Source organism: Mustela lutreola, chromosome 7, assembly GCF_030435805.1.
Source record: "Mustela lutreola isolate mMusLut2 chromosome 7, mMusLut2.pri, whole genome shotgun sequence".
NCBI classification, from domain to species: domain Eukaryota; kingdom Metazoa; phylum Chordata; class Mammalia; order Carnivora; family Mustelidae; genus Mustela; species Mustela lutreola.
In genome coordinates this window covers 116,585,956-116,601,583 of record NC_081296.1, presented here as the reverse complement: position 1 = coordinate 116,601,583, position 15,628 = coordinate 116,585,956, and the positions used below count along the sequence as shown (strand labels likewise).

Genomic DNA, 15,628 nt, shown 5'->3' with positions numbered 1-15,628 from the left:
GTTTTGAAATGAATTCTTTATAGAGATCCATAATTTTCAAGCAAAATCCCCACTCTGCAAAATGTGAAATGTTCTAAGCAACAGCTGTGAGCATTTCAAACGTGCACTACTCTTTGACGGTCCAACTGTTGCCAAGGGAAATGGAGTTGGCTTTAAAATCTTCCTTGGTTTTAATTCTGCATTTCCCTCAGTCAGAGACTGAGCATAAAAGTTCTGCATGGCTGGGACCCTGAACTTTTCATGGAGACTGGTATATGAAACCGAGATGCAAGGAAGGCCACTTTTATAAGGCCTAGTGATGAACTTTGCAGGGCAAAAATGGGTACTATCTATACAGTGGGCAATCATCTGGATTCAGTAGGAGGAAACCACTTCTATTTAAGAAAGTGATCTTTTCCTGTTTCCCATTTGTTCAAGACGGATTTTTTAAAAAAATCTTTCATGGCACACAATTTTATTTTTCACTCAAGATCCATTTACGGGAGTGTGAATAAAAATTTGCAACACCTCACTGTTAAAACAAACAAGAAATGCATTTTGTTGCTGTTGTTGTTACTTGTACATATGGTACATAGTCTTATTTCTTAACTGTATAGAAAACATGATAAAACGCTGAGGGGGAAAAACTAGGCTACAGAACAAAACATACAAAATTAAAGGAAAAAAAAAACACTGGAGGGAAGTACATCAAAATGTTAACATGGTTTATAAAAGTTAGAAAATATTTTTCGTCTTCCAAGTTTTCAGCAACTGGTGATCTGTCATTAGTAGTTACCATAAAGAATTTGTTTCTTCCTAAAAAAAAAAAAAAAGAATTTGTTTCTTCCTGCCTCAAGCCCACCCCTCCCAACCCCCAAAAAAGATGTGCCCCGCATGCATTCAAATGGAACGAAGAGCCCCAATAACATTATCTGGAATTGCACCATTTGGGTTTGGGCTCCCCAAGCACGTAAACACATCCCTAAGTATTTTATTACTTGTCTAGCTAGAGTTCAGAGAAGTTTTATCCATAAACTCTTTCGGATCCAGTTTGCCAATTAAAATCTCACAAAGCTCGTGCAGTCTGGAGCTGGGTTTCCTTGAGCTCCGTGCAGCAGGAGGGCCCACGTAGCTGATCCGGATAAATGATTGCAGAGCACAGGGACAGCGATCCCTCCTGCAAGAGCTACACTGGGCTAGCCGCTATCGAGGCTTGCAGGAGCTTCAGGGAGCTGATACTCAAAGAGAGGTTTAGGGAAACGGAGACGAGGTGAGTCAGAATTCGAAGCGATACCCAACCCTTGGCCCAGGCCCAGAGGCTCAGATTTCGGTGCCAGGACTCCCACAAGCTTCAGGGGAGAGCGACTGCTGGAGGTTTCAGGGCGTGCTGCAAGGGGCCCATTGACACAGTGGTGCACAGGCGCGGGCGGGACATCTTCCTTCTTTCTGCGCTTATTTCAGCGCTGGTACCCGTCCCGAGTTGGGGCTCCTCAAGCCCAGACAGGCCAGCCTAGCTGCTGAAGGGGGCGGATCCAAGGCCCAGGGGCCTCCCCCACCCTCAGCCGACCCTTGCCCTTGGAATCCTCTCGCTGAAGACAACCGCCGCCCAGAGAAGCCGCATTGCGTGGAAACCCAGCCATCCCATTGATCTATCAGTCGCCCACCTCCCGGGTTTCAGGAGCTCCTCAACGGCCTAGGAGCTGCAGTGCTCCCGTACTACAGTCTACCCACCCGCCTGGCGGAAGCTGCAGCAGCGCGGCCGGAGATCGCGGCTGCATCCGGGTCCTTCTCGCCTCAGCCCAATCCTCGGCCTTGTCTCTTCCCACCCTCCTGTTTCTCCGCCCCCCCGCCGCCAATCCCTGATCGGCTCTCAGACGAACCTGCTGGCATGGGAGTGAAGGCGGACGCGGGCCAATGAGGCCTCGCTTCCCGTTTGAAGCCTCCAGTGAGTGGGCGCCGGAGGCGGGCGCTGCTGGCCAGAAGGTTCGGTTGCGCGTGTGCCATGGACTCAGCCGCCCGGTGATATTGACAATAGGAGAGAGAAAGGGGCATTGACGGGGACCCACCGCGGGTACCAAAGGGCGGCTCTGGCAGCGGCGGCTCCAGCTCCAGCGGCTCCTCCTCCTTCTCCTTCCTTCTTCTGCTGCCGCTGCGGATCCACTCTTCCTCCCTCCCTTCCCCCCCTCCCCACGTCGTCGCCGCCGCCGCCGCCGGGTCCGGGGCAACGAGCAGAGGCGCCGCCCGCCGGGAATGTGAGCGAGGAGCCACCGGCGGAGCCGCAACGGGGTCGGTGCCGATTTGATGGGACGGGCCCGCGGGGGAGGATCGTGAGGCTGCCGCCGCCGTCGCCACCGCCGGAGCGCTGAGGTTCAGGTCCGGCCGTGAGGCCTAGAGGCGCCGCCGCCGCGGAACCGGAGGGACGCCGCGCCGGACAGCCGTCGCCCCGGGCTCCCCGCCGCTGTCCGGACCTCCCCCCGCACGTCCCGGTCCCGCCACCCGCCCCCGCTGCGGCCCTCACACCGGTCTCCCCTCGAAACCACAGATCATCTTCGGATTCTTCCCCAGAAGCTTCAAGGTAACTTCGTCTCTCCAGCACCTCGGCTCGCCCGCTTCCTTTCCTCTTCCAGGTCTTCCTCAGGAACCTGCAGAACACCGGCTTCGGGAAGGCCTGGCCGGCGCAGGCGAGGGGTGCGGTGGGGTGGGGTGGGGTGCGGGAGAGGGAGCGCCCGTCCCACTTGTCTGATTTACCTGCAAAGGCTTCTGACGATGCCGCCCATTTACTCTGCCTCTCCTCCCCCCGCCCCCCCCCCCCACCTTCCGGCATTGGAGGCATATTCTTGTCCCCCTTTATCCACTGACGGGGGGCGGGGGGAAGCCGGCCGGGGGGGGGGGGCGATTGATGTAGTGAGGAGGATTCTGTAACAGCTTATCTTCTCCAGGGCTTGGGGCGGGGGGGGGGGGTAGCAAAGGGAGTATGTCAGCATCCTTACAGACCAACCCCTTCCCTGTCTTTCTCCTCCACCCCAGCACCCCCCTTGGATTATCCTGAACCTTGGAAATGCCCCGTGCCCGCTGCTTAGACGATGATAAAGCTTCTGGCGTCCTGGTCCAGGGCGAAACCTGTTTCTCCGGGCTTTGCACGGACCCACTGCTACTGCAAGTTCAGTTCTGCAGCGCTTTAGGGTTGAGATCCTTGACGTTTATTCTGGGCCGCGGGCAGAAGGGGCAAATGCGTTTAAAAAAAAAAAAAATGCCAGCAATAAATCATCTTTAGAGATGGGAGGTGAGGAATAAAGAAAAGACAAAAAGAGTGATGAAGGAACAGGGTTTACCGAAATCTTGCGTTGTTTGGGTTAAATGAAATCTAAATAATTCACATACCACATTGGAAAAGCTGCACCTAAATTTACAACATAGAGATGAGATGTGGAACTTCTTGCTGATGCAGTCATTGTGAAAAATTTTAACTGATCTTACTTCTATCATAGTCATTCATAGTTTGCAATTCCATTTTGAATCTGTCCCATTTTATTTAAGGCTAAATTAGGTAGCTTTCTAAAAACTTTTTTTTTTTTTTTTAAAGAAAATCAAACAAGACTTCAAAATTCCAAACCTTAAGATCCTGGGTTTTGTTTAACGAATTTTTGTTATTTTTTTACTTTGTCGGAATCCGGATAATCCAGATAACTTTTTATTCATGCATGTTCAGGAAGAAACTCCTTTACCTTTTTATTTAGAGGTTAGAAAACACTTATCTTATGTATTGGAATGACAGGTGAGTAATTGCATTTCGGTATTTCCCCCATATGCATTATTTTTATTCAAGTCTGCCATTAATCTTGCATGGAGCCTTAGTGCCATGGAAATGATGGCATATGTTTAAATTGGAGAATGAAATTGAGCTTAAGTCTTGTTATTTTTAGGAACTAGCCTTCATTTTAATAATTTGAGAATGTTAAAAAAATCTAAAAGAACTGTTCTATCAGCTTGATGGAATGAAAATTAATATCTGATGATGAACTTAAAGGGAATTCAACTTGGTTGTCAAAGTAGGGTGTGAATTTTTGTTTTCAACTTTGGTGCACGATTTCATCAGAATTCTGTTTATTAAGCTTTAATAACTTAAGATGGCTTCATTCAAAAAGAAGACTTCTTTGAAATGCTTCTAATTATGCTTTTTATGTGTTCTGTTTAAAGTAATCTAACCTGTCCTCATTTCTGGTGCGGTATAGTTTATCATAGCTAACACAGCACATTGCATTAAAAGTCGTGCCTACATAGTTTCAGTACTTGTAAATTTCACCTTGCTGTGATACTTGGTGTAGATTCTTGAAGTACAAATAAGGGTTTTAACTCCAGAGCCCATTTATAATATTAAATATCTTGGGAGTATCGATGGAAGTTTTCCAGTGGCAGAATAGCTCCAGAATTACTTCAGGAATCTCAAGATGAGAAGAGCTGTGCAGTTAGAAAATGAGTAGATGACTTAGAAGACTTATTCAAGTGTCAGTGAACATCTTTATTGCTTATCAGAATGGGAGCAGCCCGTGCATTAGAACTACAATATTGCTTATATGGTACTTAAATTCCTTCTGTTTATCATCAAATTTTCATGTTTCCCCATTGAACGTATGACTTTTCTTAATTGATTTTTTTTTTTTTTTTTTTTTAAAGATTTTTTATTTATTTATTTGACAGAGAGAAATCACAAGTAGTCGGAGAGGCAGGCAGAGAGAGAGGGAAGCAGGCTCCTGGCTGAGCAGAGAGCCCGATGCGGGACTCGATCCCAGGACCCTGAGATCATGACCTGAGCCGAAGGCAGCGGCTTAACCCACTGAGCCACCCAGGCGTCCCTCTTAATTGATTTTAATTGCTTTCTTCATCACACATTCCAATTTTCATGCATATTGTTTATGGGAATTTTCGAATTTGTGTAATTCACACGTATGCTTCCACCTTGGGAATATGTTTATGATACCTCTTTCTCTTCAGTAGGGATATGTCCTCAGCACCATCTACTCCTCCATCAGTGGATAAAGTAGACGGATTTTCTCGGAAGTCCGTCAGAAAAGCCAGACAGAAGAGGTCGCAAAGTTCCTCACAGTTTAGGTCTCAAGGCAAGCCTATTGAGTTAACACCTCTGCCGCTGCTAAAAGGTAAGGCTCATGACCAGGTGATGGATTCCTTTCCAGTTGATCTTTATATATTTGTATTTAATCTTCTTTTTGCAGAATTCCATATTTGTAAAATTCTGTGTGGCAAATTGAAGGGAGGGGAGATTTCGGACATGTTGAAGTTACTGCTCTGTGGGCAGATAGACCCACTTTCCTTTTTAAAGGGCTCAATTTAATATAAATAGCTGTGAACAAATGTAAAGAAACCTGTTATCAGGACCCTCTCTCACGCTGATAAAGAGAAAAACTGAATGCCAGAGAAACTTTAAGATGCCTGGGTCTGCGTTTTTCATTTTTTCTTGACCTTTAGGTATATACATCATATATGTGATAACAGCTACAAATTGTACAGTTTTAGTCACAGGAAGTAGACTTAGGAGAGGAGATGATACCATTAACTTACATACAGAAAGTGGTGATTGAAAGAATTCATTTTTAAAAATAAAAAATGGTTGTAATTGTGTTTTCAGATAATACATGTAGAAAACATGATCATACTCGTTTAATACTACTTTTATCTTTACTTTGGAATGAATTAAGGACAAGTTTTTAATATGAGATTTGCTTTTTCTAAATTGGGCCTTTCAGCCTTTGGTATGTATATGTGGACACTTCTTGTTCTTTTTAATTTTCATTTGTTTGCTTTATGTTTATGAACAGACACGGTTGAAATATATCAGAATGTAGTATTTATAGCATGGAAACTGTTGGAATCTGCCTTTGAAAGTAGATTTTTATCTGCTGAACACTTAAGAGTGAGGACAAAGGGAACATGAACAAAGCAGTACACTTTCGTAGCTCAGAGGAAACCAGAAAACCTGATTTGTTAATGAACATTTACTTCTGAAACAGTTTGTGAAATTAGAAGGTATTGTAAGAAGAACTGGAGTTTGACTAGAAAAGATCTTCAAAATTTAGCCTAGGATATTTCAGGCTTCTATTTTTCCCCATGTGAACTTTTTTTTTTTTTTTTGGAGTTAGAGTCACAAATGAGATTCTGAGGTATATACTTGGAATTGGTGGAAACTAAATGAATTCTGATTACTGTAAAAATGATACATGTACTAGTTTGTAGAGATGAACTCTTATGAGTTTGTGGGGGAGAAAATTTTAGCTAAAGGTTTTGCTGGTAAAAATGAAAAAGTCTTTGTGAGGCTTCAGAAAACAAATGAAGGAAAAACTCTAAGGATAAAGCTTGAAATACAAAGTTGAGAGGCGTATGGATTCCTTGGCAACTTTTTTGATCGAACTAGACATATAAGAGCTATTAGCATGCCTGTCTGGCAAAGGACTTTATTTTGAGGAAGACGATTAAACTTTTTTAGGTTTAAAAAGAATTTTAAACTTTATTGTTATATTTATTTCTTGGGGCTTATGGCAAACATTTACATTTGAACTGAACTGACCACTGATTGGTTTTGTGGGTAGTGAAAAGGCATGGGTGAGAAGAATTTGGCACTTTTTAAGATTTTGTTGTTCCATATCTCATTTTTAAAAAAAAATCATGGTAAAATATTCCTAACAAAGTTGACCATTTAAACTATTTCATGTATGCATTAAGTGTGACGTTAGGGACACTGACATTGTTGGGCACCCACCACCACCACCCACCTCCAGAACTTCTTCATCTCCCCCCACTGAAACTCTATCCATTAAACACTAACTCTCCATTCTCTCCTCCCCTCTGCCCCTCGGTAAGTAACCGCCATTCCACTTTCTGTCTTTATGGATTTGTTCTCTAGGTCTTTTTGTGACTGGATTATTCCCCTTAGCATAATGTCCTCAAGGTTTATCCATGTTGTAGCATGTGTTAGAATTTCCTTCCTTGTAAGCCTGAATAATATTCTGCTTTGTGTATAAACCATATATTATTTATCCATCTGTCATTGAACACTTGGGGACCCATTTCCACCTTTTGGTTATTGTGAATGCTGCTGTGAACATGGGTGTACAAGTGTCTCTTTGAGCCCCTGCTTTCACTTCTTTTGGGTATATGCCCAGAAGTGCAATTGCTAGATCATATATTTCAATTTTTAAGGAATTGCCAGACTGTTTTCCGCAGCAGTTGTATCATTTTACATTCTTACCATCAATGCACAAGGGTTCCAATTTCTCTACGTCCTCACCAACACTTGTTTTTTTTTTTTTTTTTAATAATAGCCATCATAGTGTGTGTGAAGTGGTATTTCATTGTGGTTTTGATTTGCATTTCCCTTATGACTAATGAATGATGTTGAACATCTTTTCATGTGCTTACTGGCTATTTGTATATCCTTTTCCCTTTTTTTAAGTGAAGTCTGGTAATATTGAAAAATTTCCAAGAACCCTGCTCTCTAGGAATATCATTTTTGTGAACTTGTGTATTTTGCCAGCGTGGGAGAATTGGAGCATAACAGGACCATGTAGTACTAGATATATCCACAGCTTAATTCCAGACAGACTGAAAATGATTCTTATGTAGTAAGTGTGTTATGGGAAAATATTCTGGAAAGCATTCCATAAATTCGATTTCCCTATCTGTAGAATAACAGAGAAGTAACAGTCAGATGTAGATTTCAGAAATGTTTACTTGCTCTTGATTTTTACAGAGAATTTATTTGTTAAATGACATTTGTTTTTCATACGATGGATTGAATTTTATTTGTGTGCAGTTTTCTCACTTCAGGGAGTAATTTATGGAATATAAAGAAAATACAGGAGGTATTTCTTTATTTTTTACCATTTCCTTAGGAGAAACCAGAACAAATTATGTGCGCATGCCAAAGGTAGTAACTGATGTAATTTTCTGTAGTATTACTTTTTTTTTTTTTTTTTTTTTGATAGTATTGCTTTGACCAAATAGGAAGGTTTGAATTAATTTTGTTTGGTACTGTAATATAAATGGCAGGTGAATTTTGTGGGTTGCATTAAAGAATAAAGTCAAATTCATGTCCTTAAGATCTTTAATTTTAGGGGACTTTGAAACAGAAATTGTATTATTTTGTAACTCATCTTTTTAATATATAATTTTTGAAAATTGAAACATTAGGTATTCATTAATGATTACTTGTTTTGTATGTATCCCTTATCAGAATGTTTATTATATGCATCATAATATTTGACTGGTTTATATGTAATAATGGCCGTTAGCATTTTATTAATTATTATTATTATTTTTTAAGACTTTATTTATTTATGTGAGAGAGAGACAGAGTACAGAGGGAGAGTGAAAGAGAGAAGCAGACTTCTTGCTGAGCAAGAGAGCCCAACGTGGGTCCTGATCCTGGGAGCTGAAGGCAGACATTCAACTACCTGAGCTACCCAGGCGCCCCAGCGTTTGGCATTTTAAAAGTCTCTTCACTTGCAAAATTAAAGGAAAAGTTTCATCTTTTTTGCTCTTTTCCGATAGGTGGGGGTCTTGTAATTTATATCAACCATGTTACTTTCAACAGAAAGCAATGCTAGCATGTTGTTCTGTGAACATAGCTAGTTTTCCTTAGCAATTTATAATGAAGTAGAAACATTTGAATTTTCTCTGTCTTTTTATACTTTTGAAAATGTTTCCAGAGACTCCTAAAGTTTTTGAACTTGAAGGACTTTTACTCAAGGGGAATTAGTAAAAGTTTGAGTGCTTTATGTAAAGGCTTGTATGCTTTCCTTGTGCCTACACAGCATGATACGAAGCAAGCTTTGACAATTATCCATCTCTATAAGGACAGTTAAACTAAACACTTAGGGAGGGGCGCCTGGGTGGCTCAGCGGTTAGGCATCTGCCTTCTGCTGGGGTCACGATCCCAGGGTTCTGGGATGGAGTCCCACATTGGGCTCCTTGCCCAGTGGGGAGCCTTCTCCCTCTGCCTGCCGCTCCCCTTGCTTGTATGTTCTCTCTTTGACAAATAAACAGATAAAATCTTAAAAAAAAAATAAAAAAAACACTTAGGAAATATATACACACATATTTATCATTATTATCATCATAGTAATACTAAGTAGTAGTAGCCTTAGTAGTACTTCTAGGTTAGGTGATTAATCCCCCCCGCCCCCATCCTCCCTATGACCTGTTTCCTTCTTTCTTTGACCTTAATTAATAGCTTATGCAAGTTTAGATTTGAGTGAAATATTTTTGACAAGAACCACCTCTTTGAAGGTGGAATTATAATGAGAGTATGTCATTATTTCTAGCCTCATAATTCTTTATATGTTTTTAAGGCATTTTCCTAATAGTTCAGACATTCAATAATTAAACATTCCAAAACCTGTGATGACTGGAGATACTCTTCAGCAGAAACTCTGCCCCTTGCTGTTAAAACTTTTAGATCTGTAACACTGTGTTTCTTTAAATTCCTTCTTCAATGAAAACCTTTTTTTCTTCTTTTTTTTAAATCTCTAGGCATGTGATTCAGCTTACATTTTTATTTTTTAGGGTGACAGTTTGTGAGGTTTTAAAAATCCCAATTTAAAACTAATGTTGATGCTTTTCTGATTTGTTGAGGGGATCATTCTTTTTCATCCATTTCTGCTTTGTGTAGTGTGTAAGGAAGTAAGTCCCAATTGTTATAATGGGTTAGTGCCTTAAGGTGTATTTATGATGACATTATTTTCTTAAGGAATAATGTCCTTTATTTTAGTGTTTGCCATTTTCCTTGTACTGTGCAGTGTCACCTGGGAGAAAGCACATGGGCCTTGTTACTTGGAAGAGTCCTGCCTTACTCACTAGTTATGTTGTATGGGACAAGTATGTTAACTCCTGAGAGCCTTGGTTTTCTTGACTATCAAGTGGGGATGATAGTAGTAGTCAGTAGATATGGCAATGCCACATTCAGTAAATACTAGCTAGCGTTATTTGACTGGGATTTTAGGAGTTAAAATATGAACAATGTGGAATTATTATTTCACTTTTTATATTTTTTCAGCAAAAAGTTGAAATTGGAAATTTCTCAACTATGAAACAAGACCATGTTTTGTAGGGATGAATCTTTTTCAACCAAAAAATTGGGAGAAACAGTTTGCACATCTATTGAATTTCATAGACAGATTATTTTAAACACTTTTATTTGGAGATCCTCACCAAATACATTGGTATCCTGCTACATTTTTTAGTGTATTGGTTTTTTTAAAATTTATTTTTGAATAGGTAATATAGTTACATGGTTCAGATCTCAAAGAATCCGAAAGGATGTATAGTGAAAAATCTTCTTCCTGACTTGGTTCTCCTACTTGCCCTTCCCAGAAGCAATCAGTGATAATAGTCTTCTGTAGAAGATGAAGACATTCTTAAACCTTTCGCTGAATTTGAAATGCACTTTGCAGCCTGAAATGAGGTGCACATTTTGTATGTGTATATCCATTTTTTAAATGGGAGAATTACAGTGTATTTTTCAGATTCTCAAAGGGGTGTTTGAATCAAGAAAGAACCATTGATCTAGGGGCACCTGGGTGACTCAGTCGGTTAAGCATCTGCCTTCAGCTCAGATCCTGGAGTTCTGGGATTGAGCCCTACCGCTTAGCAGGGAGCCTGCTTCTCCCTCTCCCTCTGCCTGCTGCTCCCCCTGCTTTGTTCTCTCTTGTGCTGTCAAATAAATTTTTAAAAATCTTAAAAAAAAAAACCCAACCCATTGTTCTAGTTTGTACCTTGGATTAATGATACATGTTTTTTTGATAGCTAAATTGGCAAGTGAAAAAGTGTGTGTGTGTCTCTGTGTGTGTGGTTTTGAGAAATAATCATAAGTTTTCTTCTGAACTAGAAGAATATAAGTTAATAGGTAATAACATTCAGCTTTGCAGCCTTTGTGACAATGTGGCAACATTTTTCTTTTTGGGAAGAAATTATAAGATTTTGCACAAAACCAAATGTCAGTTGCTGTGTTTTCATGTGTGAAAGATTATACTTAGTTGTAGTGAGGAGGTATTTCATTTACTTTTAGGGGGAAATGTTTTTTCTTTATATATCCTAATAATTTATAGCATAGAGAAAAGTCCCACATAGAGTTGTATGTGGGCCAAAAGATTTTGAGAGTAAGCATATCTGATTTATAATCATTTAAAAGTAGGATAGCAACTTGTATTCATATACCATCTGAGTATGATAATTACTGCTTAGTTTGTAACCTTGGGTTCATGGATTTCTGGTTGGGGATGAGGTATGGGCATTGTGTTTGGGCTTTTATGTTCTAAGACCCTCCTAAAATTAATCTGTAAAGTTTCTATGAGTGGGCTTTTTTTTGGGAGAGCACAGTTAACTGCTTATCTCAGATTCTAGACGATTTTGCCGTATGATTCTTGCTCTTTCCCCAGTTAAGAACTTTTGGGTTAGACCAAAAGATTGGGAATTGTATTCTTATTTTCTGAGTATTATGTTAGCTGTATATGTACACATATCCATTAGACACATAACAGTAAATATGGTAAGCTATAAACAGAATTCATCGTAATGTGGATCTCTCTAGTGTATGACTCAGCCCAGACATAAAATATTTAGGTGCCAAATTAATCTTTTCGTAAGGCGAGGTGTCCCTTTCTACCTAGAACTTTCTTTCCCTGACTTAGTGTCATTCTTCAAGTTTCATTGCACCATGGGACTTTCTTAGGAACTGGCCCCTCCTGACTTTTTTTAAAAAATAGTCTTCTTTTTTTAAAGATTTTATTTATTTATTTGTAAGAGAGAGAGAGAGAGTGAGAGCGAGCACAGGCAGACAGAGTGGAAGGCAGAGTCAGAGGGAGAAGCAGGCTCCCTGCGGAGCAAGGAGCCCGATGTGGGACTCGATCCCAGGACGCTGGGATCATGACCTGAGCCGAAGGCAGCTGCTTAACCAACTGAGCCACCCAGGCGTCCCTAAAAAATAGTCTTCTTTGAAGTTCCTATCAGTCTATCGTTTTTTGCATTATATTTATAATCTGAAATTAGTTTCTTTGTTAGTTCACTTGTGTGTTATCTCTTTCTCCTGCCCCATTAGAATATAATCTTCAGTGTAGAAATCTTATTTCTGTACCTCTAGGGCTTAGATTAGTGCCTAGTACATAGTTGGCATTCAATAAATATTTGTTGGCCAATTAACATTGTGGGTTGACATCTAAATTGTTAGTGATAATAGTATGAACATTTCTTTTTTCTTCCTAAGTACTAAATTTTTTTCCCCCCAAATCCAGGTCATGCAAGTTTTATTTCAAGTTATAATTTACACAAAGTTACAAACTTGTTTAATGAAGACTTGATATTTTTAAAGGATCAAATTGTTGAGTGTTCACTTAAAATATTGAGTGAGGACTTACGCTTTGGTAATTCTGAATGTTTCAGGTTAGGAACAGAAATATCTTGTGGGGAGAGGATAGAGGGGATTTTATATGTGACATACTAAGAGTGATTCCTTTTACTTAGGGGACTCATCACTTGGCCTTTTGCAGCAGATGGAACACTTTTTTCTGCTGATGTTTGAGGACTGAATTGAGGGCTAATCAAATCACCAGACTTTCTTTCTTTACATAGTTTAAGAGGGAATAGCATATCTGAATATTATAATGGACTTTCAGAACAGGGTTTTATGGTTAAATTTTCTTATCTTTAAAACTTTTGTCTTACAATAACGTTAGCTCTTAATATTAATTAGATTTTGTAGTGCTTGCAAAAGAAGAGTAAAGTTTCTAGATATTTCTAAAATGCTGGGTAAGGTAGTTCTTTGGTTTGTTTGTAAATGATGGCATAGCATCCTGTTTTACTACTTAATACTTTTCTACCTTTCATATTTGCAGATTTCCTGAAAACAAATATGGGATTGTATTTTTATATTACAGTAGAATTAGACATGTGATGAACATATTGATGGGATAAAAATAATGTTATTATGTTATTTTATTTTTGCCCAATATGTAACAATAAGTGCCTAATACATATAACATGTTATCTAAGTGAGACAGGTGGCCTCCCCGAGGTAAGAATGGAGGCCCTGAGGGGGCATACCCATGGGTTTGAATTTTGAGGCTCTTCAAATTAATGTGACTTTTAAGCAAAGTTTTCTTTTATCTCCCAATTGGGAGAGTATTAGAACCCACCTCATATAGTCAGATTAAGTGCCATAAAGTAACTAAAACATTTATCTCAGTGTTAGATACATAGTAGGAGTTGAAGAATATTAACTGTTACAGTTGCAGGAAAAGCTGTGTTATAGAAAAATGCTTACCTGAGTTTTTCAGTTGATTTCTATTCTCTCAATACTTTACACGGGTTTTTTCCATTTAAGGAAGAAAAATATGGAGCATGTAGAACTCTGCAAATCAGACTCTTAAAGCCAAAAGGAGAACTAGTTCTTATGGAACAATCTCAGCATTACTGGTCAGTTAACATCAGTTTCAGACTGGCTTCTCATTTCAGGAATAAGAGCATAAAGTAGATAATGGAATTATTTCCAAGGGAAATTCCATTCGTGGAGGGTTCCCAGGTAAAATTATTGTTTGATAAGTTTATTTTGCAAGTCATCTACTAGGACAGGATCTCTAATCTCTTTTTGTCATTGCTTACTCATATCAGTAAAAAATAACGTATGTATTTGTTTATGTATAGAATACATGTGCAATTAGACAACTATAATGCACATTAAGAAAATGCACAAATACAGAAAATTAAAAAAGATGATACTGAAATATAAAATGTATAGATGATCTAATATTTAATTCTGGTACCTCCTTTTCCTTTACCCCTCCCCCCAACACATGCACTGGCCCTGAGCACATCTTTGTTTTGAGATTTTGCCTGGAAGAGAGAACCTCTTCAGCTGTAGAGCCGTATTTTGTAGCATTTTGTTCTAAGCCAGAGAGATGTGAAGAGTGGAATGAGAAAGCTTTTCTTTACGTTCTGGAGGTTTTTGTCCAAGTTTTAAAATTTGTTGCGCCTTAAAGAAACAAAATCTGAATTAAGATTTTGCCCATTTAAGAAGTACATAGATGAAAAAAAAAAGTATGGAGATAGTTCTTTCTCGAGGACTCTTACCTTGCTGTTGATGGGTGGGTTGCGGGGGGCCCTTGACTCTTGAAATTCCAGGCGGTATTTTATGTCTCTGTACAGATTATCATTTTTATGGACAAGGGGTTCAGAGCTTTCATCAGGTTCTCCAAGGAGTTTCCCTGAAGGCTAGGAGCTACTGCTTTGGGTGGTGGGTATTGGTTTCCTCACTTGAGGAGAGAATTTGTCGTATAGTTCCTTTCTGTAGAAGGAAGATCGCCTGACAAAAAATTTCTGCTTGTTTCTCCTTTTAGTTCTTTTTGATGTCAAAGAGAATTAATTAATTAATCAGTTAATTTTTTGGTAGGCAGCAAAGCAAGCAAGATTTATTGAGCAGTAGCAAAGTGATACTGTAAAGCTCCTGGTGTCACACTGAACCTTCCCAACAGAACCAATAACAAGGGATGTTTGTCGTTACCTGAGGGCTCTATGACTTCCTCATCACATCAGAGAGAGCCAGGATCGGGACTGCAGGCCTCTCTGGTCCCAAAGCCAGTGCCTTCTCTCTTTTTGTGCATGAACATGGGTGAGCACTGGAGCCAACCACCATCTTGCTCTTGCTGTACTAGGATGATTTACCAAGTGAACTATTTTATTGCCTCTTGCCAGAACCTTGAAAATTGTGGGGAGATTGAAGTGATGAAAAGAGAAGTGGAGAAGAGAAGAGGGCTAGGAGCCAGGCCAGTAATAGCCGTGTGGGTGGTGGGGAGTGACGGAAGGAGTGACGGAAGGAATCACAGAAGAGTAGCAGACCTCAGAGTTGGCTCCTTAGAAAGGCTAAGCAGTGCTGCTAAGAGGCAGGCATGAAGGGTAGCCGGTATTGATGATTGCAAAGGTGAGGGAGAGGCAGGGAGAGAGGGGAAGATGCCACTCTGGATCCTGTTGGACTCACCCTGTTCTGATAAAGTCCTGTCAGTCATGGAATGGTTTGGGTTTGGTAACCTGGTAGCACTGTGGAGCACTGTGGCAGTGGTGTTCTTTGCCATTCATCTTTACATCCTTAGGAGCTAGCTTAAGTAGGAAAGGGTGGCGGTTCAAGTCTAGGTAGTAATCTGGCTTTGTGAACTGAGCTTAGTTATTTAGTTACTTAACATCTTCCGTAAAATGGGACTCACAATTCCCAATGTCGTTGTGAGGAGGGAGATAATGTGGGTAGGTTGCCTAATATACAGTTGGTTGTGTAATAAATATTCCTTCCTTTATCTTTCTTTTTGTCATCGATCTTTCTTTGAGTCACTCCTGAGGACCTGCATCTTGTTTCAGATCTTGTGAGGGAAGAGATCTGGCAAAAGTTTATCTATTTATGTAGGCATCATGAGAGACTTTTACCTTCTGGTGGTGTTACATTGTAATTTAATTAATTCGTGGTTGCTGGTGCCTGCAACACTGTTTAAGTAAAATGTTAAAACATTAAAAAAACATGGAGAAAATTGGGACTTGGCAGCATTTCAGGAAAAAAGTCCTATCTTCTAATAAGGAAGATAGAGGCTCTGGAATTAGCCTT

At 40.1% G+C, this 15,628-nt stretch overlaps 1 protein-coding gene across 3 annotated transcripts in view; it reads left to right on the top strand.

The window, feature by feature from the left end:
• Positions 1-2,422: 2,422 nt before the first annotated feature.
• The window catches only part of PPP2R5E (protein phosphatase 2 regulatory subunit B'epsilon), a 148,099-nt gene continuing 134,893 nt past the window's right edge, over positions 2,423-15,628 (top strand). For 2 of the 3 annotated variants that reach the window (XM_059182272.1, XM_059182270.1), the window contains exons 1-2: positions 2,423-2,554; positions 4,972-5,135. In XM_059182272.1, the coding sequence (XP_059038255.1) occupies positions 4,979-5,135 (157 nt within the window). In that variant the 5' untranslated portion in view covers positions 2,423-2,554; positions 4,972-4,978. The remainder of the gene's footprint in view (positions 2,555-4,971; positions 5,136-15,628) is intronic. The other variant, XM_059182271.1, reaches the window with a different exon arrangement.